This window comes from Panthera uncia, chromosome A2 (genome assembly GCF_023721935.1).
Source record: "Panthera uncia isolate 11264 chromosome A2, Puncia_PCG_1.0, whole genome shotgun sequence".
NCBI classification, from domain to species: Eukaryota; Metazoa; Chordata; class Mammalia; order Carnivora; family Felidae; genus Panthera; species Panthera uncia.
The window spans coordinates 57222584-57248023 of record NC_064816.1 but is presented as its reverse complement, the minus strand read 5'-3'; the positions used below and the strand labels follow the sequence as shown (position 1 = coordinate 57248023).

The following is a 25440-nucleotide window of genomic DNA, read 5'->3' as shown; positions in this document are numbered from 1 at the left end:
CCAACCTCAGGTGAACCTGGGTTGGTGCCCACGGTGCCAACCCACAGGACTATGACTGCACAAACAGCATTTACCAAAGCCACTAAGTTTGGGGACTAGCTTATGACATGGAAAAAGCTGTTACACTCCCTTTTCTAGAAGGTCTGCTCCTTTCCTCCCTGCCTTTCATATTTTTACCCATTATGCAAGACCCTCTCCAGGGACACCTGGGTGGTTCAGTGGGTTAAGTGTCCAACTTTCAGTTTCGAACCAGGTAGTGATCTCGCTGTTTGTGGGATCGAGCCCCATGTTGGGCTTTACACTGACAGCATGGAGCCTGCTTGGGATTCTCTCTCTCTCTGTCTGTGCCTCCCCCACTCAAGTGCACATGCACTCTCTCTCTCTCTAAAACAAAAGACCTTCTCCAGAACTCCTTCTGAACACCTGTCCTGCCTTGTCTCAGTCCTGCTCTCTCTTTTTTCCTGGCTTCATACATTGTGTTTAAACCTGCACACAGGGGTTGTGTTCCAGCATCCCCTCCCTTACCCACTGTGATCAGACTCTCCTTTCCAGGATGTGGGGAAGGGCTCTTGGCTGAAGCTGAGCCAACCAGAGCCCTGTGGGTCCTGCAATCACTAAATGGACCAGAGATGGACCTGGGACCCAGTCATGCCAACCAACATCCTCCCCCACAGCCTTTTCTAAGAGAGTCAGTGGGGACAGGGTGACTTTCCCTCTGGTTCTATGCTATCAGCGCCATGCCCCTGTGGGCACCCATCCCACAGCAGCCGTGAGAAGTGGTTGCTGATGGTCCCAGGTCCAGGGGGGAACTCCTCTAGTCCATGGACACTCACAGCCAACAACTGTTGAGAGGGGATAAACGCCTGGCCCTTGACCCAGGGGTACACCTAAGAGCTGTCCTTCTTGCTCCAGAGCTCCTATGTGTGGGTCAGGCTAGGGCTGGATGTCACTTGAGACCATGTCCTGTCTCTGTCCTCTCCTAGTCCCTCTCACCTCTTAGTCTTCACCTGAGAGCTCATCCTTAGTGAGCCACATGCACCTGAATTCCTGGCTCAGGCTTCACTGCTGCAGACGTGCCCTAGCACAGGCCCTTTCTGGTTATGTCAGTGTGAGCTGCAGGGTTGCTATTTCTTGCTGAAACAATAAAAACCAGTAAAAATGATACGGCTTTGCCTGAGGGTTTCCTTGCTCAGATGAACAGTGCTCGACTCCACCTGGCCCAGCCCTGTCTCCCTGTCCCCAACCCCCTGCAGCCCAAGTCTTCCTGGTGAGGACTCTTCAGCATAACTTACCACCTTCTGCACAAAGTGGTCGTGGATCGAGTCCTCTATGAAGAGCCGGCCCGCCGCAATGCAGTTCTCACCTTTGTTGAAGAAGACAGAGCTCATCCCCTTCAGAGAATGGATAAAGATGCTGGCTTACAACCTCTCCCAAGGCACCATCCCCCCACATCCCATCGGCCCCAGGTAACCCCTTCCTATAAGGAAGGGGAAGAATGTGTATGTCTTGACCTTTGATGGATGGTGGGCCAGACCCAGCCAGTGCTGGGCATACAGGCTCCACTCATTCCTCAGTCACCTCAAGAGGAGAGATGAGTCCTATCCCCTGGGGACACCTGTGTCCACACTGCAGAGAGTGGAGAACAAGTGGGAGTTGGGGAGTGAGCCTGGAGACCCTGTATGCAGGCATGCTCCCTGGGGTGATACAGGAGGGGTCAGAACTCACCCTCTTGGGGCTGAGCCTGGAGGGTCTGTTAGCTTGGAGCAGGCAGCAGCCCCATGTCTTTGAGGGACAAGGTGCCAGCTCAGGCCTGAGAGAACTCCTGGCAGGGGTCCAGAATGACTGTCCTCAGTAGCTCAAGGGAGCCTGTATTTTGGACCTGGGGAGCCCTATGTGGGGGACCAGGGGAGGAGGGTGAGCCTGACTGCTCTGGGTCAAGCTCAGCTCTCATGGCAGCTGGGATTGCACTGCCCAATGACATGGCCTGAGCCGCTGGCCCTGCAGCAGTGGCCTTGGCACCAGGGTCAAGACCCTTGGGCTGATGTACTTGTCTCCCTCAGTTTCCCTGAGGCTGTACTCTCTTTCCTGTCCATGCTGGGTGTCACATTGTGCTTCAAGACACCTTGAGACTTAGACAGAATGGGGCATATTTGGGCACATGGTTGAACATGGCCTTACTGGCTTGCTCCCAAAGTGTGGAGAGGGGGACTGAGGCGTAACAATGAGTGACAATACGAACATAAGGACAACTGACACACAGCACCTGTTACATCTTCTAAGCCCTTCAGACTTAATAGCATATTGAATCGCTGTAACAACCATAGGTGTATTCTCCCCATGATACAGGTGAGAATGCAAGGGCCAGAAAAGTTAAGTAACTTGCCTGAGGCTGCCCAATGAGTCAGTGGTGGAACTGGGCAAACAGACATAGCAAAAAGGAAAGAGTTTCATGCTGACCAGAACAGATGGGAACATGGCTAACATTTCCCATTCTGTGAAGCTGATCTCAAATCCTGACAGTTATGAAACATCTTGGGAAGTTTGTTTTTCTGGAAGGCATATGGAATTCTTTGTCCCCTAGGCCCCTTCCTGCCAGTCTAGGCCAATTTTGTGTTTGTGGAATCAGCGATGGGCACCCCATGTCCGCCCCCCACCCCCTTCAGGCCGGCCCTCACCATCTGTACAGCCTTGCTGAGGTCACAGTCAGCAAAGATGATGAGGGGCGACTTCCCGCCCAGCTCCAGGGAGACCTTCTTCACGTTACTCAGGGCGCAGCTGAAAGGGACATAGGTTGGTAGGGCTGAGTCCCTGGGAGATGGGGACACAGGGGCTCCAGGTGGAGGAGCCGAGAGAAGCTCCAAAGCATGCTGTACTCAAAGAGCAAGCAGAGGGTCAGAGGGGGCTTCTCCCCACTCCCACACTCATCTGCTCTCCCTGCCTCACTCCTCTCTCCACACCACTGCCTTCCTCCTTCTCCACACCCAGGCTACGCCCACAGCGGGGTCTTTGCTCTCACAGCCCCTCAGGACCCTTCCTGCTTCACATATCCTTGAACTTCATTCATCACTTTCTTCTGGCCTCTGCTCCAATGTCCCCTTGCTGGGGTGCCTGCCCTGGTTGCTCCCTATAAATTGCATGCTCCTGAGCTCCGTGTCTGATGTGCTTTGCTGTGTGGAGTATTTGTGTCTGACCCTGCCCATCAGAGAATAAGCCCCACCAGGGTGGACAGGCATGTGTCTGGTCATGCAGCTGTGTTTATCCAATGAATAAACCAAACACAGAACCATTCCCCCATTGGCGTGGCTACAGTGTCATAGGGCCTTTGTCCCCTTGGATGTTTAGTGACAGGTGCAAACAGAGAGAAGGTGGGGGTCCATCGCATGCTATATCAGTGGGCACAAAGTGGACTTACTGACACTGTCCTCAAAGGGACACTCACAGGAGTGGGTCAGTGAAACACAAGCATGGCACAGGGTGGGAGTGGTGGGGGGGGTCTCCTTGCTCAGGACTTACCCAGGAAGAAGGCTCTCATCTCAGGCGCCAGCCTCAGGGTATTCTTGGAATGTCCTCAGGTGATGGCAGTCCCAGAGCCACAGGACACCCACCCAAGCCCTCCTGCCCTGAAGTCCTCAGAGCTGACATTTACTGAGCCCTCACTCACCCTAGCACATATGTGCTTACATAGGACTATTGCCTACACAGCATTGGGAAGACCAGATGATTTACTTGTAAATCAACTGCTGTGACTACTTGCAGTTAGCCCCTGCCCCAACTCCCTCATCCGTCCATCTGCACCCCAACTATCAGTCCTGCACCACCACCAGCCTCCCTCTCTTCAATGCTGAGGCTTGCTCTGCTGCACTCAAAACACTTCAGAGTTGCTCTTCCTGGACCCATTCACAGGCTGTGATGTCAGCCTCCACTGACCCTAAAGATACACTCTACCAGCCACATTGGCTGTGGCTCCTGGCCCAGAAAAATATGCCATATAAAGCTGCTGTGATCCTCATAAACATGGTGCCCACTTAAGGAAGGCACCAGGGCCCAGGATGCACCCTGTCCCACAAAGGGCATGTGTGGGGCCAAGGGGTGAGAACCCCATCTTGTGGGGGCACAAAGAGGCCCCTGGAAAGCAGGGTCATGGGCTACAGAAGTGTCCCAGGGAAAAAGAACACTGCTCTGCACTGGGGGCTACAATAAGGTGGTGTTTTAACACAAGAGAAGCCTTTCTCCCGTGTAATTGTCGTGTCGTAGTTGGACTGCTCTGGAAGGTCTCACACACGAGTCTTATAGCACAGGCAGTGGTGGGTGTTCATGTGACCTCAGAGAAAGGCATCACTATGTCCAACAGAAACTTCAGCTCCTCTCTATTTGTAACTATTACTCAAGTACACATGCCTGAAACCCATCCCCAGAATTCAGCTTCAGTGGGGTGGTGCTGGGGCATCCAGTGTTTGTCTTGGGACAGCCAGGGCTATGAGGTACTGTCCTGCAGTCCAGCCCTGTCTGTAGCCCCAAGCTTGTTGTCTGCACAAACCAGCACCTCGGAGCATGCAAACTCAACTGGTGGGGAAATTGAGGCCCGGAGGGTCAGGGCTTGGCCCTGGTCCTATCATGAATTATTAACAGAGCCAGGGAATAGAAACCCAGGTGGTTTGAGGCAAGTCCCAGGAAAAAGAGACGAAAGGATGTTCTAGAACAGGGCTGTCCAATAGAATAGAACAAAAGCCTCAAAGACCAGCCACAAATGTAAGAGAATTTTTTTTTACTAACCACTAAAAAACAAAAGTAAATTCCTTTTAGCTTTAAAAGAAACACTAAGAAGAAACCAATGAAATTAATTTAAATGTATTTTATTTAACCCAATTCATAAATTATTTCAAACTGCCATCAATATAAAGTTATTAATCAGCTACTTTGGGCACTAAGTTTTCAAAATCCAGGGGGCCTTTGACACTTGAAGCCCATCTCAATTCAGAGCAGCTCTGTCCCAAGTGGCCATGCATGCTCAGGGCCCCAAATCGCATGGAGCCTCCAGCAGCCCCAGGTCTGAGTGTGCTCCGTGGAGCAGCTGCACTGGCCTCCACAGGGGCTGGTCAGAAACTCAGACACTGGGCCTGGACCTGCCTCAAGCTCACACACAGCACTGTCCACATCTTCACACTGTGGCTAGGGGTATCCCCAACACCTACCTTTTCATGATGTGTTTTCCCACCTCTGTGGAACCTGTGAACCCAATTTTCCGCACATCGGGATGGTCTGAGAGTCTCTGGCCAACCAGCGAGCCTGCAGGTTGGAGTCAGTGAGGGAGTCAGGGCAGCCAGCAGGTGCTGAGGGTGAGGTACAAACTCTGCCACCCCTCGCACGTGCCTCTTTAGGCCAGGCCTCTGGGCTGTGCACCCCAAGTACTTAGTACCCTCCATGCCCAGGGCCTATTCCCTCTCTGCTGTGGGCAGAATTGCATGCCCTAAAAATTCATTATGTCAACCTCTAGTACCTCAGATCCGACTGTGTTGGAGACAGGGTCTTTAAAGAGGTAAGTTAAAATAAGGCCATTTTCTCCTTTCTTCAACGCACACTGTCTCCTCAGCTTGACCTCACCCTGGCTCGCCTCTTCAAATGTCATCTTCAGACACATCATCCTCTAAATCTGCCTGCAATCCAGATCCATTTATGATTCCTCTGACTGCTCGGCATCTCCACTTGGATGCCTTGCAGCCTCTCATATTCAACATATTTGACACTGAACTCTTAATCTTTCCCCAGACGTGTTCCTTCTCCGGGTTCTCCATGTCAGTAAACAACCTCTCTTTGCAACCAGTTGTTCAAGCCATGAACTGGGAGACAGTCTTGATACTTCCCTTCCCCACCTTATCAACTGCCTATTCCTGGTCTCCTCCACCCAGTCACCCCTTCATTTCCATGGCTCCCCTGCCTCTGAGCTTGTAAAACTGCATATGCCCAGGTGCACCTGTGAAGATTCTGGTTCAGTTGGTTTGAAGTGGGACACTCTCATCCTCTACATATACTTAAGAAACTAATTCCATTCCACAATTCTTGTTAAAAAGAAAATAACTGTTTGGGAAAGAAAATATTTGCAAAAGACACATCTGATAAAGGACTGCTATCCAAAATATACAAAGATCTCGAGGCACCTGTGTGGTTCAGTTGGTTGAGTGTCCAACTTTGGCTCAGGTCATGATCTCATGGTTGTGAGTTTTGAGCCCCACATCAGGCTCTGTCCTGACAGCTCAGAACCTGAAGCCTGCTTCAGATTCTGTGTCTCCCTCTCTCTCTGTCTCTCTCTCTCAAAAATAAATAAACATTAAAAAAATATATATATAAAGATCTCAAAAAAAGAATCAACACTAAGAAAGTAAACCACCCAATGAAAAAATTGCACAGGCAGTGTCTGTACACACACCACATCAAGAAGATATACTGATGGCAGATAAGTATATGTAGAGATGCTCAATATATGTCATTAGGGATTGCAAATTAAAACAACAATGAGACACAACTACACAATTATTAGAATGGCCAAAATCCAATACACTGACAGCACCAAATGCTAGAGAGGATGTGGAGAAAAAGGAACTCTCATTCATTACTGGTAGGAATGCAAAGTGGGTCAATTGCTTTGTGAGGCAGTTTGGTCATTTCTTACAAAAGTAAACATAACCTTAGCATATGATCCACCAATCACAGTCCTTGGTATTTACCAAGTGAGTTGAAGGCTTATGTCTACAGAAAACACTACACATAGATGTTTATGGCAGCTTTATTCATAGCTACCAAAACATGGAAGATACTGAGATGTCCTTCAGTAGGTGAATAGATAAATAATCTGTGGCACATCCAGACAATGGAATATTATTCAGCACCAAAAAGAAATGAGCTATCAAGCCATGAGAAGATGTGGAAGAAACTTAAATACATATTACTAAGTGAAAGAAGCCACTCTGAAAAGACTGTATACTATATGAGTCTGACTATATGATGTACTGGAAAAGGCATAGCTATGGAGACAGTGAAAGATTGCCAGGGGTTGGAGGGAGGGAGGCAAAGTAGGTGAAGCACAGGGAAGTCCTAGGGCAGTGACACTATTCCATATGATACCACAATGGTGGAGGCATGTCATAACACATTAGTCATAGAATGTACAACACCAAGTGTGAATCCTGATGAAAACTATGGACTTTGGGTGATAATGATGTGTCAGTGTAAGTTTGTCAATTGTAACATATATACCACTCTGTTGTGCGATGTCGATAGTGAGGGAAGCTGTACACACATGGGGATATGAGGTATATGGGAACTCTCTGTACTTTTTACTCCATTTTTCTGTAAACCTTAAACTGCTCTGAAAAATAAAGTGTATATCATCATCATCATCATGTTTCAGGCTGTTCAAGAAATATTCACAAGAATGTGTCATATGTCAGACCACAAAGAAATTCTCCATTTTAAGGTCACCTGGGTGGTTCAGTCGATTAAATGTCTGACTTTGGCTTAAGTCATGATCTCACAACTTGTTGGTTTGAGCCCTGCATTGGGCTTTGTGCTGACAGCTCAGAGTCTGGAGCCTGCTTCAGATTCTGTGTCTGTGTCTCTCTCTCTCTCTGCCCCTCCCCTGCTTGAGCTCTTTCTCTCAAAAATAAATAAACGTTTAAAAAAAGGACATCAAAAAAAAAGAAAATTTCTATTTTAAAGATTTTGTTTTTAAGTAATATCTACACCAAATGTGAGGCTTGAACTCACAACCCTGAGACCAAGAGTCTCTCACTCCACTGACTGAGCCAGCCAGGTGCCCCAGAAATTCTCCATTTTAGAAAGCAGAATGTTTACAGGCTATTGTGGGTTGGATTGTGTCTTCCCCCATTCATATGTTGATATCCTCAGAACGTGACTTTATTTGGGAATAGTGTTGTTACAGATGTAATTAGTTAAAATAACATCATTAGGGTTGGCCTTAACCCAGTAATGGATTTATTAGGTCAATGGTATCCTCTGACACAATTTGAGAGGTGCCTGGGTGGCTCAGCCAGTTGAGCATCTGACTTTTGGTTACCATTCAGGGCGTGATCTCATGATTTGTGGGTGTGAGCCCTACATCGGCCCTGCGCTGACTGTGTAGAGCCTGCTTAGGATTCTCTCTCCCTTTGTCTCTGTTCCTCCCCTGCTGGCGCTCTCTCTCTCTCTCTCTCTCTCTTATCTCCAAATAAATAAATAAATCTTAAAAAAAAGTGGGAGGGAGACTTGAATACAGACACACATAGAGACAAAGTACCATGTCAAGATCAGAGCAGAAATCAGTGATGCTTCTAAAGCTAGGAAAAGGCAAAGAAGGATCATCTCTAGAGCCATTAGAGGGAGCATCGCCTTAGTGACACCTTCCTCTCTGATTTCTAGTCTACTTGGTCAGTATGATTCTGTTGCTTAAGCTACCTAGTTTGTGGTATTTTGTTATGGCAGCACTAGCAAACATGCAAAGGCCATATTCTCTGATCATGACATAATAAAACTAGAAACATAGAAACAGAATTTTAGAAAGAAAAAACAATTGGATTTTTTTAAGTATTACTGAGTCAAAGAAGATGTCAAAACTACAGTTGTATGTTATTTAAGAATAATAAAAATATGAACACAATAAATTCAAAAAGCATGAGGTTGGAGTCACTGCTGAAGATTAGTATGACAATTCCCAGGGAAATAACCATAACTGGTGAAAATGATTTACAAAAAAAAAAAACCAACCATATACAATCTCTGAAAGTTTTCCTAAACTTCCATTTAAGCAAATGAAGAAACATTTATTCAAGTAAATTTACTAAATCTCAGTAAGAACAGTGAGAGTCTGTGGTAACCAAGCCATGAACCATTCTCTCCCTCCAGGTGATGGAAACTCTACCCCAGACAGGTGTGGCCACGAAGGCAGGGTTCCTCTCCTCCATTTCCCACTCCAGGGATATAACATCTCACCATTTTTCACCTCCTCCAACTCTTTTAATTTTTTTTTAACTTTTTTTTTTTAATTTTTTTTTTTAATTTTTTTTTTTTTTAATTTTTAGGACAGAGAGAGACAGAGCATGAACGGGGGAGGTACAGAGAGAGAGGGAGACACAGAATCGGAAACAGGCTCCAGGCTCCGAGCCATCAGCCCAGAGCCTGACGCGGGGCTCGAACTCACGGACCGCGAGATCGTGACCTGGCTGAAGTCGGACGCTTAACCGACTGCGCCACCCAGGCGCCCCTTTAACATTTTTTAAAATTTATTTTTGCGAGACAGAGAGAGAAACAGAGCATGAGCAGGGGAGGGGCAGGTAGAGAGAGAGGGAGACACAGAACACGAAGCAGGTTCCAGGATCCAAGCTCTGAGCTGTCAGCACAGAGTCCTACGCGGGGCTTGAACCCACAGACCGTGAGATCATGACCTGAACTGAAGTTGGATGCATAAACGACTGAGGCATCCAGGCGCCCCCAACTCTGTGTTTTAGAGGCTAAATTCTTGCTGACTATGGCTTCCACCTAGTCCCTACTCTAGGGACTAGAGAAGGCTCTAACCCAGGTGTGGCAGGCTGAGACCAGGGGGCTTCATCTGCCTAATCCCAGCTCCCTCATAGGACCCATCACTTGTGCCAGAGGTTCAGAGATTTGGGGCAGGGGGAGAAGATTTCTGTAAGAACCGAGAGCTCCTAAAAAATACTGACTTTATTTGAAACTGTGTGGTGAGGTTGAATTTTAAGGGCATTCTCAAAAACAACGGAGATTTTGGGGATGAGCCCTTAAGAGAAGGCTGATAGCTCTATGACAGCATTAAGGTAAGCATAGGTCAGTTACTTTATCAGAGAGAACCAGGGGTTCTCTGGTTCTACCTCTGGGTAGAAACAAACCTCAAAGTCTGGCCTCAAAAACTACCCCTGCAAAGGGGCCCAAATTTAATTGGATCTTATCATGGAGCAATTGATGTCCCAGGCCATTGTTGAAAACAATAGAGCAACCAGACTAGTTAGTGGAGCTGAACTGCTGAGTATGACACCAAAAGGGCAGATAGCAACACAGAGAACAGGGGAAAAGAGAGTCATAGAGAGCCCTGCTAAAACTGCTATCATCCCATGCTCAAGGCTGTGTCCCTGACGAGTGCCATCACTGGCTACACACCACAGGGCAAATAGACGTCACTCAAATAGCCTGGCCAAGTCATTAAAGACATAAACAAGCAAATAATGAAAACACACTTTGCAAAGGGAAGAAGATATTACCTAAATTGTGCCAGCTTTTAACGCAGCTATGATGCATGCAAAGAAATAGGAAAGCATAACCTATCACAGGATAGAGAAAAATAAGCAGGCAATAGAAGCTGAGAGGGCCCAGACGTCATACTCAACAAAGATGTCAAAGCAGCCATTATATATATGTTCAAAGAACTAAAGGAAACCATGCATAAAGACCACACTTGTCTTCATCTAGTAGACAATATCAATAACAAAATATTTTTATATGTAATTCATTGTCAAATTGGTTTCCATACAACACTCAGTGCTCATCCCAACAGGTGCCCTCCTCAATGTCCATCATCCATTTTCCCTCTCCCCCACCCGCCATCAACCTTCAGTTTGTTCTCAGTATTTAAGAGTCTCTTATGGTTTGCCGCCTTCCCTCTCTGTAAATTTTGTTCCCCCTTCCCTCCCCCATGGTCTTCTGTGAAGTTTCTTAGGATCCACATAAGAGTGAAAACATGGTATCTGTCTTTCTCTGTATGACTCACTTCACTTAGCATAACAGTCTCCAGTTCCATCCACATTGCTACAAAAGGCCATATTTCATTCTTTCTCATTGCCAAGTAGTATCCCATTGTATATATAAACCACATTTTCTTTTTTTTTTTAAAATTTTTTTTTTAACGTTTATTTATTTTTGAGACAGAGAGAGACAGAGCACGAACGGGGGAGGGTCAGAGAGAGGGAGACACAGAATCTGAAACAGGCTCCAGGCTCTGAGCTGTCAGCACAGAGCCCGACGCGGGGCTTGAACTCACGGACCGCGAGATCATGACCTGAGCCGAAGTCGGCCGCTTAACCGACTGAGCCACCCAGGCGCCCCATAAACCACATTTTCTTTATCCGTTAGTCAGTTGATGGACATTTACGCTCTTTCCATAATTTGACTATTGTTGAAAGTGCTGCTGTAAACATTGGGGTACAAGTGCCCCTATGCATCAGTACTCCTGCATCCCTTGGGTAAATTCCTAGCAGTGCTATTGCTGGGTAATAGGGTAGATCTATTTTTAATTTTTTGAGGAACCTCCACACTGTTTTCTAGAGTGGCTGCACCAGTTTGCATTCCCACCAACAGTGCAAGAGGGTTCCCATTTCTCCACATCCTCTCCAGAATCTATAGTCTCCTGATTTGTTCATTTTAGCCACTCTGATTGGGGTGACGTGGTATCTCAGTGTGGTTTTGATTTGTATTTCCCTGATGAGGAGAGACGTTGAGCATCTTTTCATGTGCCTGTTGGCCATCTGGATGTCTTCTTTAGAGAAGTGTCTATTCATGTCCTCTGCCCATTTCTTCACTGGATTATTTTTTTTTCGGGTGTGGAGTTTGGTGAGCTCTTTATAGATTTTGGATACTAGCCCTTTGTCCGATATGTCATTTGCAAATATCTTTTCCCATTCCTCGGTTGGCTTTTAGTTTTGTTGATTGTTTCCTTTGCAGTGCAGAAGCGTTTTATCTTCATGAGGTCCCAATAGTTCACTTTTGTTTTTTATTCCCTTGCCTTTGGAGATGTGTCGAGTAAGAAATTGCCGCAGCTGAGGTCAGAGAGGGTTTTTCCTGCTCTCTCCTCTAGGGTTTTGATGGTTTCCTGTCTCACATTCAGGTCCTTTATCCATTTTGAGTTTATTTTTGTGAATGGTGTGAGAAAGTGGTCTAGTTTCATTCTTCTGCATGTGGCTGTCCAGTTCTCCCACACCACTTGTTAAAGAGACTGTTTTTTTTCCCTTGGATATTCTTTCCTGCTTTGTCAAAGATTAGTTGGCCATACTTTTGTGGGTCCAATTCTGGAGTCTGTCTTCTATTCCATTGGTCTATGTGTCTGTTTTTGTGCCAATACCATGCTGTCTTGATGATGACAGCTTTGTAGTAGAGGCTAAAGTCTGGGATTGTGATGCCTCCCACTTTGGTCCTCTTCTTCAATATTACTTTGGCTATTCGGGGCCTTTTGTGGTTCTATACAATTTTTAGGATGGCTTGTTCTAGGTTTGAGAAGAATGCTGGTGCAATTTTGATTGGGATTGCATTGAATGTGTAGATTGCTTTGGGTAGCATTGACATTTTAACAATGTATTCTTCCAATCCATGAGCGCAGAATGTTTTTCCATTTCTTTGTATGTTCTTCAATTTCCTTCATAAGCTTTCTATAGTTTTCAGCATACAGATCTTTTACATCTTTGGTTAGGTTTATTCCTAGGTAGTTTGTGATTCTTGGTGCAGTTGTGAATAGGATAAGTTTCTTTTATTCTCTTTCTGTTGCTTCATTGTTAGTGTATAAGAATGCAACTGATTTCTGTACATTAATTTTGTGTTCTGCGACTTTGCTGAATTCATGTATCAGTTCTAGCAGACTCTTGGTGGAGTCTATCGGGTTTTCCATGTATAATATCATGTCATCTGCAAAAAGTGAAAGCTTGAGTTCATCCATGCCAATTTTGATGCCTTTGATTTCCTTTTGTTGTCTGATTGCTGATGCTAGAACTTCCAATACTATGTTAAACAACAGCGGTGAGAGTGGACATCCCTGTCGTGTTCCTGATCTCAGGGGGAAAGCTCTCAGTTTTTTCCCTATTGAGGATGATATTAGCTGTGGGCTTTTCATAAATGGCTTTTATGATGTTTAAGTATGTTCCTTCTAACCCGACTTTCTCGAGGGTCTTTATTAAGAAAGGATGCTGAATTTTGTCAAATGCTTTTTCTGCATCGATTGACAGGATTGACAGGTTGTTATCTTTTCTTTTATTAATGTGATGTATCACACTGATTGATTTGCAAATATTGAACCAGCCCTGCAGCCCAGGAATGAATCCCACTTGAACATGGTGAATAATTCTTTTTTTACACTGTTGAATTCGATTTGCTAGTATTTTGTTGAGAATTTTTGCATCCGTATTCATCAGGGATATTGACCTGTAGTTCTCTTTTTTTGCTGGGTCTTTGTCTGGTTTGGGAATCAAAGTAATGCTGGCTTCATAGAATGAGTCTGGAAGTTTTCTTTCCCTTTCTATTTTTGGGAACAGCTTGAGAAGGATAGGTATTATTTCTGCTTTAAATGTATGGCAGAATCCCCCAGAGAAGCCATCTGGTCTTAGACTCTTATTTATTGGGAGATTTGTGATAACTGATTCAATTTCTTCGCTGGTTATGGGTGTGTTCAAATATTCTGTTTCTTCCTGTTTGAGTTTTGGAAGTGTGTGGGTGCTTAGGAATTTGTCCATTTCTTCCAGGTTGTCCAGTTTGTTGGCATATAATTTTTCATAGTATTCCCTGATAATTGCTTGTATTTCTGAGGGATTGGTTGTAATAATTCCATTTTCCTTCATGACTTTATCTATATGGGTCCTCTCCCTTTTCTTTTCGAGAGGCCTGGCACAGGTTTGTCAATTTTGTTTATGTTTTCAAAAACCAACTCTTGGTTTCATTGATCTGCTCTACTGTTTTTTAGATTCTTGTTTATTTCTGCTCTGATCTTTATTATCTCTCTTTGTCTGCTGGGTTTGGGGTGTCTTTGCTGTTCTGCTTCTAGTTCCTTTAGGTGTGCTGTTAGATTTTGTATTTGGGATTTTTCTTGTTTGTTGAGATAGGCCTGGATTACAATGTATTTTCCTCTCAGGATTGCCTTCACTGCATCCCAAAGTGTTTGGATTGTTGTCTTTTCATTTTCATTTGTTTCCATATAGTTTTTAATTTCTTCTCTAATTTCCTGGTTGACCATTCTTTCTTTCTTTCTTTCTTTTTTGAACTCTCGAGGGTTTTTATTAAGAAACGTTGCTGAATTTTGTCAAAGGCCTTTTCTGCATCGATTGACAGGATCATATAGTTCTTATCTTTTCTTTACTTAATGTGATCTGTCACATTGATTGATTTGCGAATGTTGAACCAGCCCTGCAGCCCAGGAATGAATCCCACTTGATCATGGTGAATAATTCTTTTTATATGCTGTTGAATTCGATTTGCTAGTATCTTATTAAGAATTTTTGCATCCATATTCATCAGGGATATTGGCCTGTAGTTCTCTTTTTTTACTGGGTCTCTGTCTGGTTTAGGAATCAAAGTAATACTGGCTTCATAGAATGAGTCTGGAAGTTTTCCTTCCCTTTCTATTTCTTGGAATAGCTTGAGAAGGATAGGTATTATCTCTGCTTTAAATGTCTGGTAGAACTCCCCTGGGAAGCCATCTGGTCCTGGACTCTTATTTGTTGGGAGATTTTTGATAACCGATTCAATTTCTTTGCTGGTTATGGGTCTGTTCAAGCTTTCTATTTCCTCCTGATTGAGTTTTGGAAGAGTGTGGGTGTTTAGAAATTTGTCCATTTCTTCCAGGTTGTCCAATTTGCTGGCATATAATTTTTCATAGTATTCCCTGATAATTGTTTGTATCTCTGAGGGATTGGTTGTAATCATTCCATTTTCATTCATGATTTTATCTATTTGGGTCATCTCCCTTTTCTTTTTGAGAAGCCTGGCTAGAGGTTTGTCAATTTTGTTTATTTTTTCAAAAAACCAACTCTTGGTTTCGTTGATCTGCTCTACAGTTTTTTTAGATTCTATATTGTTTATTTCTGCTCTGATCTTTATTATTTCTCTTCTTCTGCTGGGTTTAGGCTGCCTTTGCTGTTCTGCTTCTATTTCCTTTAGGTGTGCTGTTAGATTTTGTATTTGGGATTTTTCTTGTTTCTTGAGATAGGCCTGGATTGCAATGTATTTTCCTCTCAGGACTGCCTTCGCTGCATCCCAAAGCGTTTGGATTGTTGTATTTTCATTTTTGTTTGTTTCCATATATATTTTAATTTCTTCTCTAATTGCCTGGTTGACCCACTCATTCGTTAGTAGGGTGTTCTTTAACCTCCATGCTTTTGGAGGTTTTCCAGACTTTTTCCTGTGGTTGATTTCAAGCTTCATAGCATTGTGGTCTGAAAGTATGCATGGTATAATTTCAATTCTTGTAAACTTATGAAGGGCTGTTTTGTGACCCAGTATATGATCTATCTTGGAGAATGTTCCATGTGCACTCGAGAAGAAAGTATATTCTGTTGCTTTGGGATGCAGAGTTCTAAATATATCTGTCAAGTCCATCTGATCCAATGTATCATTCAGGGCCCTTGTTTCTTTATTGACCGTGTGTCTAGATGATCTATCCATTTCTGTAAGTGGGGTGTTAAAGTCCCCTGCAATGACCACATTCTTATCAATAAGGTTGCTTATGTTTATGAGTAATTGTTTTATATATCTGGGGGCTCGGGTATTTGGCGCATAGACATTTATAATAGTTAGCTCTTCCTGGTGGATAGACCCTGTGATTATTATATAATGCCCTTCTTCATCTCTTGTTACAGCCTTTAATTGAAAGTCTAGTTTGTCTGATATAAGTATGGCTACTCCAGCTTTCTTTTGGCTTCCAGGAGCATGATAAATAGTTCTCCATCCCCTCACTCTCAATCTAAACGTGTCCTCCGATCTAAAATGAGTCTCTTGTAGACAGCAAATAGATGGGTCTTGTTTTTTTATCCATTCTGATACCCTATGTCTTTTAGTTGGCGCATTTAATCCATTTACATTCAGTGTTATTATAGAAAGATATGGGTTTAGAGTCATTGTGATGTCTGTATGTTTTATGCTTGTAGTGATGTCTCTGGTACTTTGTCTCACAGGATCCCCCTTAGGATCTCTTGTAGGGCTGGTTTCGTGGTGACAAATTCCTTCAGTTTTTGTTTGTTTGGGAAGACCTTTATCTCTCCTTCTATTCTAAATGACAGACTTGCTGGATAAAGGATTCTCGGCTGCATATTTTTTCTGTTTAGCACACTGTAGATATCGTGCCAAGCCTTTCTGGCCTGCCAAGTTTCAAAGGAGAGATCAGTCACGAGTCTTATAGGTCTCCCTTTATATGTGAGGGCACGTTTATCCCTTGCTGCTTTCAGAATTTTCTCTTTATCCTTGTATTTTGCCAGTTTCACTATGATATGTCGTGCAGAAGATCGATTCAAGTTACGTCTGAAGGGAGTTCTCTATGCCTCTTGGATTTCAATGCCTTTTTCCTTCCCCAGTTCAGGGAAGTTCTCAGCTATAATTTGTTCAAGTACCCCTTCAGCACCTTTCCCTCTCTCTTCCTCCTCTGGGATACCAATTATGCGTATATTATTTTTTTTTAGTGTATCACTTAGTTCTCTAATTTTCCCCTCATACTCCTGGATTTTTTTATCTCTCTTTCTTTCAGCTTCCTCTTTCTCCATAACTTTATCTTCTAGTTCACCTATTCTCTCCTCTGCCTCTTCAAGCCGAGCCATTGTGGTTTCCATTTTGTTTTGCATTTCGTTTAAAGCGTTTTTCAACTCCTCGTGACTGTTCCTTAGTCCCTCGATCTTTATGGCAAGAGATTCTCTGCTGTCCTGTATACTGTTTTCAAGCCCAGCGATTAATTTTATGACTATTATTCTAAATTCACTTTCTGTTATATTATTTAAATCCTTTTTGATCAGTTCATTAGCTGTTGTTATTTCCTGGAGATTCTTCTGAGGGGAATTCTTCCGTTTGGTCATTTTGGAGAGTCCCTGGCGTGGTGAGGACCTGCAGTGCACTTCCCCTGTGCTGTGGTGTATAACTGGAGTTAGTGGGCGGGGCCGCAGTCCGACCCGATGTCTGCCCCCAGCCCACTGCTGGGGCCACAGTCAGACTGGTGTGTGCCTTCTCTTCCCCTCTCCTAAGGGCGGGATTCACTGTGGGGTGGCGTGTCCCGTCTGGGCTACTTGCACCCTGCCAGGCTTGTGTTGCTGGGGATCTGGGGTATTAGCTGGGGTGGGTAGGCAAGGTGCACGGGGGCTGGAGGGGCAGGCTTAGCTCGCTTCTCCTTAGGTGATCCACTTCAGGAGGAGCCCTGTGGCAGCCGGAGGGAGTCAGATCCGCTGCCGGAGGTTTGGCTCCGCAGAAGCACAGAGTTGGGTGTTTGTGCGGAGCGAGCAAGTTCCCTGGCAGGAACTGGTTCCCTTTGGGATTTTGGCTGGGGTATGGGCGGGGGAGATGGCGCTGGCGCCTTTGTTCCCCGCCAAGCTGAGCTCTGCCGTCCGGGGGCTCAGCAGCTCTCCCTCCCTTTGTCCTCCAGCCTTCCCGCTTTCCGAGCAGAGCTGTTAACTTATGACCTCCCAGACGCTAAGTCGCGCTTGCTGTCGGAACACAGTCTGTCCGGCCCCTCCGCTTTTGCCAGCCAGACTCGGGGGCTCCGCTTGGCCGGCGAGCCGCCCCTCCGCCCCGGCTCCCTCCCGCCAGTCCGTGGAGCGCGCACCGCCTCGCTGCCCTTCCTACCCTCTTCCGTGGGCCTCTCGTCTGCGCTTGACTCCGGAGACTCCCTTCTGCTAATCCTCTGGCGGTTTTCTGGGTTCTTTAGGCAGGTGTAGGTGGAATCTAAGTGATCGGCAGGCTACGCCGCCATCTTCCCTTGAATCCAGGAGATTTTAAAAGGCAGTACTTTCCCCCCTCTTTTGGGAGTCAGACATTTAAGAAAATCCTTGCTAGGCCACTGGCTGATCACAGAGATAACAAAACAGAAACTTCAATTACTACGTACAACAAGGAATACACACTTTACAAAAGAAAAAAAGTTGGGAAAAGTCACAAATGGATAAATGAAACCCTCCACAAGCAAGACTTAGCAATTACTGAGGACTGAGAGGATACATTCTCAGAATTATACAACATAACACTCAAAATGTCCAGTTTTGAACAAAAAATAGTAAAACATACAAAGAAACAGGCAAATATAGCTGATTTGCAGTAAAAATAAAGGAATTTGGAAGCAATCATCCTTAGTAAAACCAGATATTAAAATTATTAGTCAAAGATATTTAATCAACTGTCTTAAAGATGTACAATGATTTAAAGGAAACCCTGGAGAAACAGTAAAGGGAATAAGGAAAATGATGTAAGAAAAAATGAGAATATCAAAAAAGACATAGAAATTTTAATAATAAACCAAACAAATTCTCAAGCTGACGAATACAATAACTAAAATAAAAAACTCACTAGGGAGGTTCAACATCAGATTTGACCAAACAGAAGAAAGGATTGCTGAACTTGAAATTATCCAGTATGAAGAAAAGAAGGAAAAAAGAATGAATAAAAATGAATAGAGTCTGTGGGACATCATCAAACTCATCAACATTCTCATTTTAGGAGTTCCAAAGAAGAGAGATAGGAAGGGCTGAAAAAATATTTGAAGAAATAATGTCCCAAAAGTTCTCAAGTCTGAGGAAACACATGAATATATACATCCAAGAAGATCAATCAATTCCAAGGAGGATAAACTCAAAGAGATTTATGCCACCACACATTACAGTCAATTTGTTGAAACCCAAAGACAAATAAGGAATTTGGAAAATAGTAAGAGAAAACGAACTCATCACCTACAAAGGATCCTCCCTAAAATTAAAAGTTGATTTCCCTTGGGGAGCCTGAGTGGCTCAGTCAGTTGAGCGCCAACTTCGGCTCAGGTCAGGATCTCATGGCTTGTGGATTTGAGCCCACGTTGGGCTCTGCATTGACTGTGTGGAGCCTGCTTGGGATTCTCTCTTTCCCCCCTCTCTCTCTGTCCCTCCCCCACTCTCACTATCTCTCAAAAATAAATTTTAGTGCTCGCTTCAGCAGCACATATCCTAAAATTGGAATGATACAGAGAAGATTAGCATGGCCCCTGTGTAAGGATGACACGCAAATTTGTGAAGCGTTCCATATTTTTTCATATTAAAAAAAATTTAAAAAAACTTCCTGTTAAAAAAATAAACAAATAAATTTTAAAAAACTTTTAAAAAGTTAATTTAAAAAAGAAACACTAAAGAGAACCTTTCAGGCTGAAATGAAAGGACACTAAAGAGTAACTCAAAGTAATAAGAAAAAAGTAAAGAACACTGGTAAAGATAACCACATGGGTAAATATGAAAGCCAGTATTACTGTACTTTTGGTATGGTTTGCAACTTCTCTCTTTTTCCTATATAATAGCCAAATGCAGAACACAATCATTTTAAGTCAATATTAATGGCTATGCAATGCATAGAGATGTCATCTGTGACAATAATAGTTGGGGTAGGAACAGAGATATATAGGATTAGAGTATATACTATTGAAACTAAGTTGATATTATTTAAATTACACTGTAATATGTTAATTGTAATCTCTAAGGTAATTAAGAAATAACTGTTAAAAAGGAAATCAAAGTGGTACACTACGCAGAAAAGGGAGGGCAGTAATAAAGAAACTGAGAAACAAAAAGCATAAAAGACATACCCAAAACAAATAGGTAAAGAGAAGTAAATCCTTCTTTATCAGTAATCTGGTTAAATGAAAATAACTCTCCTATTAAAAACATACATTGAAAAGTTGGATAAAATACATCATCCATCCAGATGCTGCTAGATATTCACTTTAGATGTAAGTACACACAAAAAATTCAAAGCAAAAAGATGGAAAAGGTATCTCATGCAAAGACTAACCAAAAGGCAGCTGGGTTGCTATATTACTGTCAGAAAAAAATAGACTGTATATAAAAACGGGTTATGTGAAACAGAGACTATTAATAAAAGGTTCAACACAGCAAGAGGATATAACAATTATAAACATACAGGCACCAACAACACAGCCCCCAAAATATATATAGCAAAAACAGAAAGGAAAAATAGAATTTTCTACAATAGTAGTTGGAGACTAAAATGCCCATCTTTCAATAATTAAACGACACTATAAACCAATTATATACGTACAGAACGGACATATACAGAATACTCTACCCAAGAAGAGCAGAATGCACATTCTTCTCAAGTACACATGGGATATTCTCCAGGATAAACTATTTGTTAGGCTACACAATAAGTCTTTTTGTTGTTTTTTCCTTAATGTTTATTTGTGTGTGTGTGTGTGTGTGTGAGAGAGAGTGAGACAGAGTGAAACAGGGGAGGGGCACAGAGAGAGGGAAACACAGTATCTGAAGAAGGCTCCAGGCTCTGAGCTGTCAGCACAGAGCCCGGTGTGGTGCTCAAACCCACCAACTGAGAGATCATGACCTGAGCCAAAGTGGGATGCCTAACCAACTGAACCACCAGGTTCCCCAGGATACACAATAAGTCTTAATAAATGTTACAAGATTTAAATCTCATAAAACATCTTTTCTGATCACAGTGGAATGCAACTAGAAATCAGTAGCAGAAGAAAAATTGGAAAATTTACAAATATGTGGAAATTGAATGGTATGCCCTTAAACAACCAATGGGTGAAAGAAGAAATCACAAAGAAAATGAAAATACCTTTAGTCAAAGAAAAACAAAAACACAACATGCCAAAACTTATGGATTGTAACAAAGGTAGTACAGACAGAGAAATCTGTAACTGTAAATGCATACATTGAAAAAGATCTCAAGTCAATACCTTAATTGTACATCTTAAGGAATTTTTTAAAAGAGTAACCTAAACTCAAAGCAAGTAGAAGGAAGGAAATAATAACGATTAGAGCAGATATAGATAAATTAGAGAATAAAAGGACAATACAGAAAATCAAAAATCAACAAAATTGACAAATCTGACTGACCAAGAAAAAGAAAAATAGAAAAAGACTTAAATTACCAGAATCAGAAATGAAAGTGCTTATGCCAATTTTACAGAAATTAAAAGGGTAAGAGAATACTGTGATAAATTATACAGCAAAAAAAAATTTGATTACCTAGATTAAATGGACAAATTGCTAGAAACATGCAATCTACATAAACTAACTCATGAAGTAGAAAATCTGAATAGACCAATAACTACTAAAGAAATTAAATCAATAATCACAAAACCACCCAACAAAGAAATCCCAGGGCTGAATGTCTTCACCAATCCTTCTCAAAATCATCCCCCCCCCCACCAGAAGGATTGAAGAAGGAACACTTCCTGACTAATTTGATGAGGCCAAAAATACCCTGATACCAAAGCCAGAAAAAGACACTACAAGAAAAGGAAATTTCAGGCCAATATTCTTTATGAATAAAAATGCAAAAATCCTCAACAAAATACTAGTAAGCTGAATTCACTATGAATAAGTGGAATTCTCAGTTGCAAGGATGGTTTACCTTATGGCCAAGGGGGCAAGGTTTCAGTTATACAGGGTGAACAAGTTCTAGAGATCTAATGCACATCAAGTTGACTATAGTTAATAATATTGTACTGTGTACTAGAAATTTGGTAAAAGAGTAGCTCTCAGGGGCCCCTGGGTGGCTCAGTTGGTTAAGTGTCCGACTTCAGCTCAGGTCAAGATCTCACAGTTTGTGGGTTCAAGTCACATGTCAGGTTCTGTGCTGACAGCTCAGAGCCTAGAGCCTCCTTTGGGTTCATCTCTCTCTCTCCCTCTACCCCTCTCCTGCTCAATGCTCTGTCTCTTTCTGTCTCTCAAAAATAAATAAATGTTTTAAAAAAATTAAAGAAAAAAGTAATTCTCAGATGCTCTCACTGCCAAAAAATAAAAGTGACTATGTGAGATGGATATGTTAATTAGTTTGATTGTAATGATCATTTCACTATATATATCAGAGCATACTATTGTATACCTTAAGTATTTACATTTTTACTAAATAAAGAAAAATTAATAAAACTGCTTTTAAGCTATGAAGCAAGAAAAGGCAGTAAAGGAGGAAGAAAGGACTTATTTCCTCACATAATAAGCACAACTAGGTTGCGTCCTCAGCGTCTCTGTGCATGGTCACAGCAAATTACCCCCAGGTTTTTGGTTTAAAGCAGAAATCAGTTAGCCTCAGCCTGTTTTTATAAATAAAGTTTTATCAGAACACACACTTGCAAAGATTTCACACCAAAAAAAAACCCCTGACATATAATTTTTTTAAAAAACTTGACATACATTGGAGCCAATAAGCAAACTCAGCAATGTTGCAGGGTATAAAAGCAATACATGAAAATCAGTTGCATTTCTATACATTAGCACTGAACACTACAAAAAAGAAATTAAGGAAACAATTTCATTTATAATAGCATCAAGGGGAATATAATAGCAATAAAGTAACTCAGGAGAAAACAGAGTTGTGCACTGAGAACTATAAGAAAGAAATTTTAGGGGCGCCTGGGTGGCTCAGTCGGTTGGGCGGCCGACTTCGGCTCAGGTCATGATCTCGCGGTCTGTGAGTTCGAGCCGCGCGTTGGGCTATGTGCTGACAGCTCAGAGCCTGGAGCCTGTTTCGGATTCTGTGTCTCCCTCTCTCTGACCCTCCCCCATTCATGCTCTGTCTCTCTCTATCTCAAAAATAAATAAACGTTAAAAAAAATAAAAAAAAAAAAGAAATTTTAAAGGGCCTGAATAAAATGAAAAAAAATATCCATTTTCATGAATTAGAAGATTTAATATTGTTCAGATGAATCACTACCCAAAGTGATCTTCAGTTTCAATGACACCTCTGTTAAAATCCCAACATGTTTGTTTTCCTATGTTTTGTTTTGTTTTGTTTTTTTCATACCCAGTCCCACTGATCCACCAAGACAGCTCACAGAACTCACTATGTAATCATATTTCTCACTAAGATTTATTACAAGGAAAGGAAATAAGGGAAAACTAGCAAAAGAAGGCATATGATCAAAGCCAGGAGGAAGCCAGATGCAAGGTGCCAAGGACTGTCTCCCAGTGGAGTCACAAAGGACATGCTTATTTCTTCCAGCAATGAATTGTGACAATACAGGTCTTTACACCGTGTCTCCAGAGAATCAGCACCTAAGGTATTTCCTTAACGCTAGCCATCTAGACACCCAATGCTTTGCACTTACCAAAAGGACTCCCCAAAGCAAGGCAAGTGCTGGGCATAAGCCACGTTGGTTTTTTTTTTTTTTGTTTTTTGTTTTTTGTTTTTTGTTTTAATTTTTTTAATGTTTATTTTATTATTTTTGAGACAGAGAGAGACAGAGCATGAAAGGGGGAGGGGCAGAGAGAGAGGGAGACACAGAATCGGAAGCTGGCTCCAGGCTCTGAGCCATCAGCCCAGAGCCCGACGCGGGGCTCGAACCCACGGACCGCGAGATCGTGACCTGAGCTGAAGTCAGACGCTTAACCGACTGAGACACCCAGGCGCCCCAGCCACGTTGTTTTCATGATCTAGAGGCAATTGATTGCTAGCCTTCCAGATTTTGGTCCAGCATGTAAAGAGTTTGGAGGTCCTCACTCCCATTCTCACAAGAAGAAAAAACTGTAAATCAAAACTCTTCTTAGATCCACAAGAGAATTGAGGTCACAGGGCAGAGTGCTGCCCCCAACACTGGAGAGGCAGAAAAACACAGCTTGCTTGAGCAGAAATGCACAAGTAGAAGCTGCTGACGGGAACACTTTAAAATTGCTGGAAGCACCATGTGAACTAATTGAGAATTAAAATTGTTGAGAAATAAATAAAACTAAATAGAGAACTAGTTGAGAATTAAAAATTCTTGGGGGTCTGGTCTTATGAGGGACCCCATGATTTTGTGAGTTTTACCTCTAGGAGTCACACATCAGGTTCTCAGGGGAAGATCGGAGGCAAATCCCTTAGTGCTTCTGGCAGGAGGAGGGGAAAGTAGTCATTTTGAAATACCCCCACAGCATTCCTCTCTTAACAAGGCCTACCCTCAAGAGAAACTGTTTTATTAGAAGTTAACCAACCTGAGGGAAGGGTAATACCCACCTCTGGCCCTCTCTACCTTTCCTGCAACACCAGAGTACGGAAAGACTGAAAGATACTTGTGAAGGTCATATCACAGGGAGACAGGCTCACTAAAAGACTGAGACCTAATCATAAAACTATCTAAGGCTTCCTTTCATACCACATCTTAACTTTGTATCAAGAGTGCTCCTGCAAAATAATAGGGGGTTGTTGTGAAAAGAAGGCAGATTCTCTTTAGTCTCTAGGAAAACCCAAAGACAAGAGAGAACACACAAAGATGCTAGAAGTTCTATTCTTTGACACCTACAACTATAACACAGCCTAACCCCTAACCAGATAAACATAAAACCTCACAGTAAAGGCCTATCTACTCATTTCCATTACTCAATATAGTATGTCCACCTTTCAACAGAAAATTACAAGGCATACTAAAAGTAAAAATAAGCAGTCAGAAGGGACCAAGAAAGGATGAGACCCAGACTCAAATACGGCAGAGATTTGGGAATTATTATACTGGGGAGTTAAAGATAAATATGTTCAATATGATAAGGGCTTTAATGGGAAAAGTGGACAACATGTAAGAAAGGAATAGTAATGTAAGCAGAGATATGGAGACTTTAAGAAAGAATTAAAAGGAAATGCTAGAAATAAGCACAGTAATAAATGAGGAATGCCTTTGAGGGGTTCACCAGTAGATTGAACACAAGAAAGAAAAGAATCAGTAAGTGTGAAGACAAGTCAATAGGAACTTCTAAAACCAAAACGCAAAAAGAAGGAATGCAAAAGAGCAGAATGTCCAAAACTGTGAGACAATTACTAAAGGAATAACATAAACATAATTGGAATATTGGAAGGAAAAGTGAGAAAGGAATCAAAGAAATGTTTGAAGTAATAATTGCTGAGAATTTTCCAAAACTAGAGAGACATTAAATCACAGATACAGGAAGCTCAAAGAACACAAAGTAGTATTTTTTTTAAAAAAACTATATATCTACATAAGCCCACCCTATTCAAACTGTAGAAAATCAAAGATAAAGAGAAAATCTTGTAAGAAATCAGAGGAATGAGAGTCTTACTTATAGAAGAACAAGAATGAGGGGCGCCTGGGTGGCGCAGTCGGTTAAGCGTCCGACTTCAGCTCAGGTCACGATCTCGCGGTCTGTGAGTTCGAGCCCCGCGTCAGGCTCTGGGCTGATGGCTCGGAGCCTGGAGCCTGTTTCCGATTCTGTGTCTCCCTCTCTCTCTGCCCCTCCCCCGTTCATGCTCTGTCTCTCTCTGTCCCAAAAATAAATAAAAAACGTTGAAAAAGGGGCGCCTGGGTGGCGCAGTCGGTTAAGCGTCCGACTTCAGCCGGGTCACGATCTCGCGGTCCGTGAGTTCGAGCCCCGCGTCAGGCTCTGGGCTGATGGCTCGGAGCCTGGAGCCTGTTTCCGATTCTGTGTCTCCCTCTCTCTGACCCTCCCCCGTTCATGCTCTGTCTCTCTCTGTCCCAAAAATAAATTAAAAAAAAAAAAAAAA

The 25440-nt window shown here is 42.9% G+C and overlaps 1 protein-coding gene and 1 non-coding gene across 2 annotated transcripts in view; one reads left to right on the top strand and one right to left on the bottom strand.

The window, feature by feature from the left end:
• Positions 1-25440, bottom strand: part of ALDH1L1 (aldehyde dehydrogenase 1 family member L1) — a 114504-nt gene that overhangs the window by 8480 nt on the left and 80584 nt on the right. The window contains exons 10-12 of the mRNA XM_049642255.1: positions 5193-5294; positions 2676-2775; positions 1293-1391 (exon numbers count right to left, since the gene is read on the bottom strand). Coding sequence (XP_049498212.1) covers positions 1293-1391; positions 2676-2775; positions 5193-5294 — 301 coding nt within the window. The remainder of the gene's footprint in view (positions 1-1292; positions 1392-2675; positions 2776-5192; positions 5295-25440) is intronic.
• On the top strand, positions 18897-19003 carry LOC125931081 (U6 spliceosomal RNA). Its single transcript, XR_007460339.1, has one exon. It is a non-coding gene; the product is annotated as a U6 spliceosomal RNA (small nuclear RNA).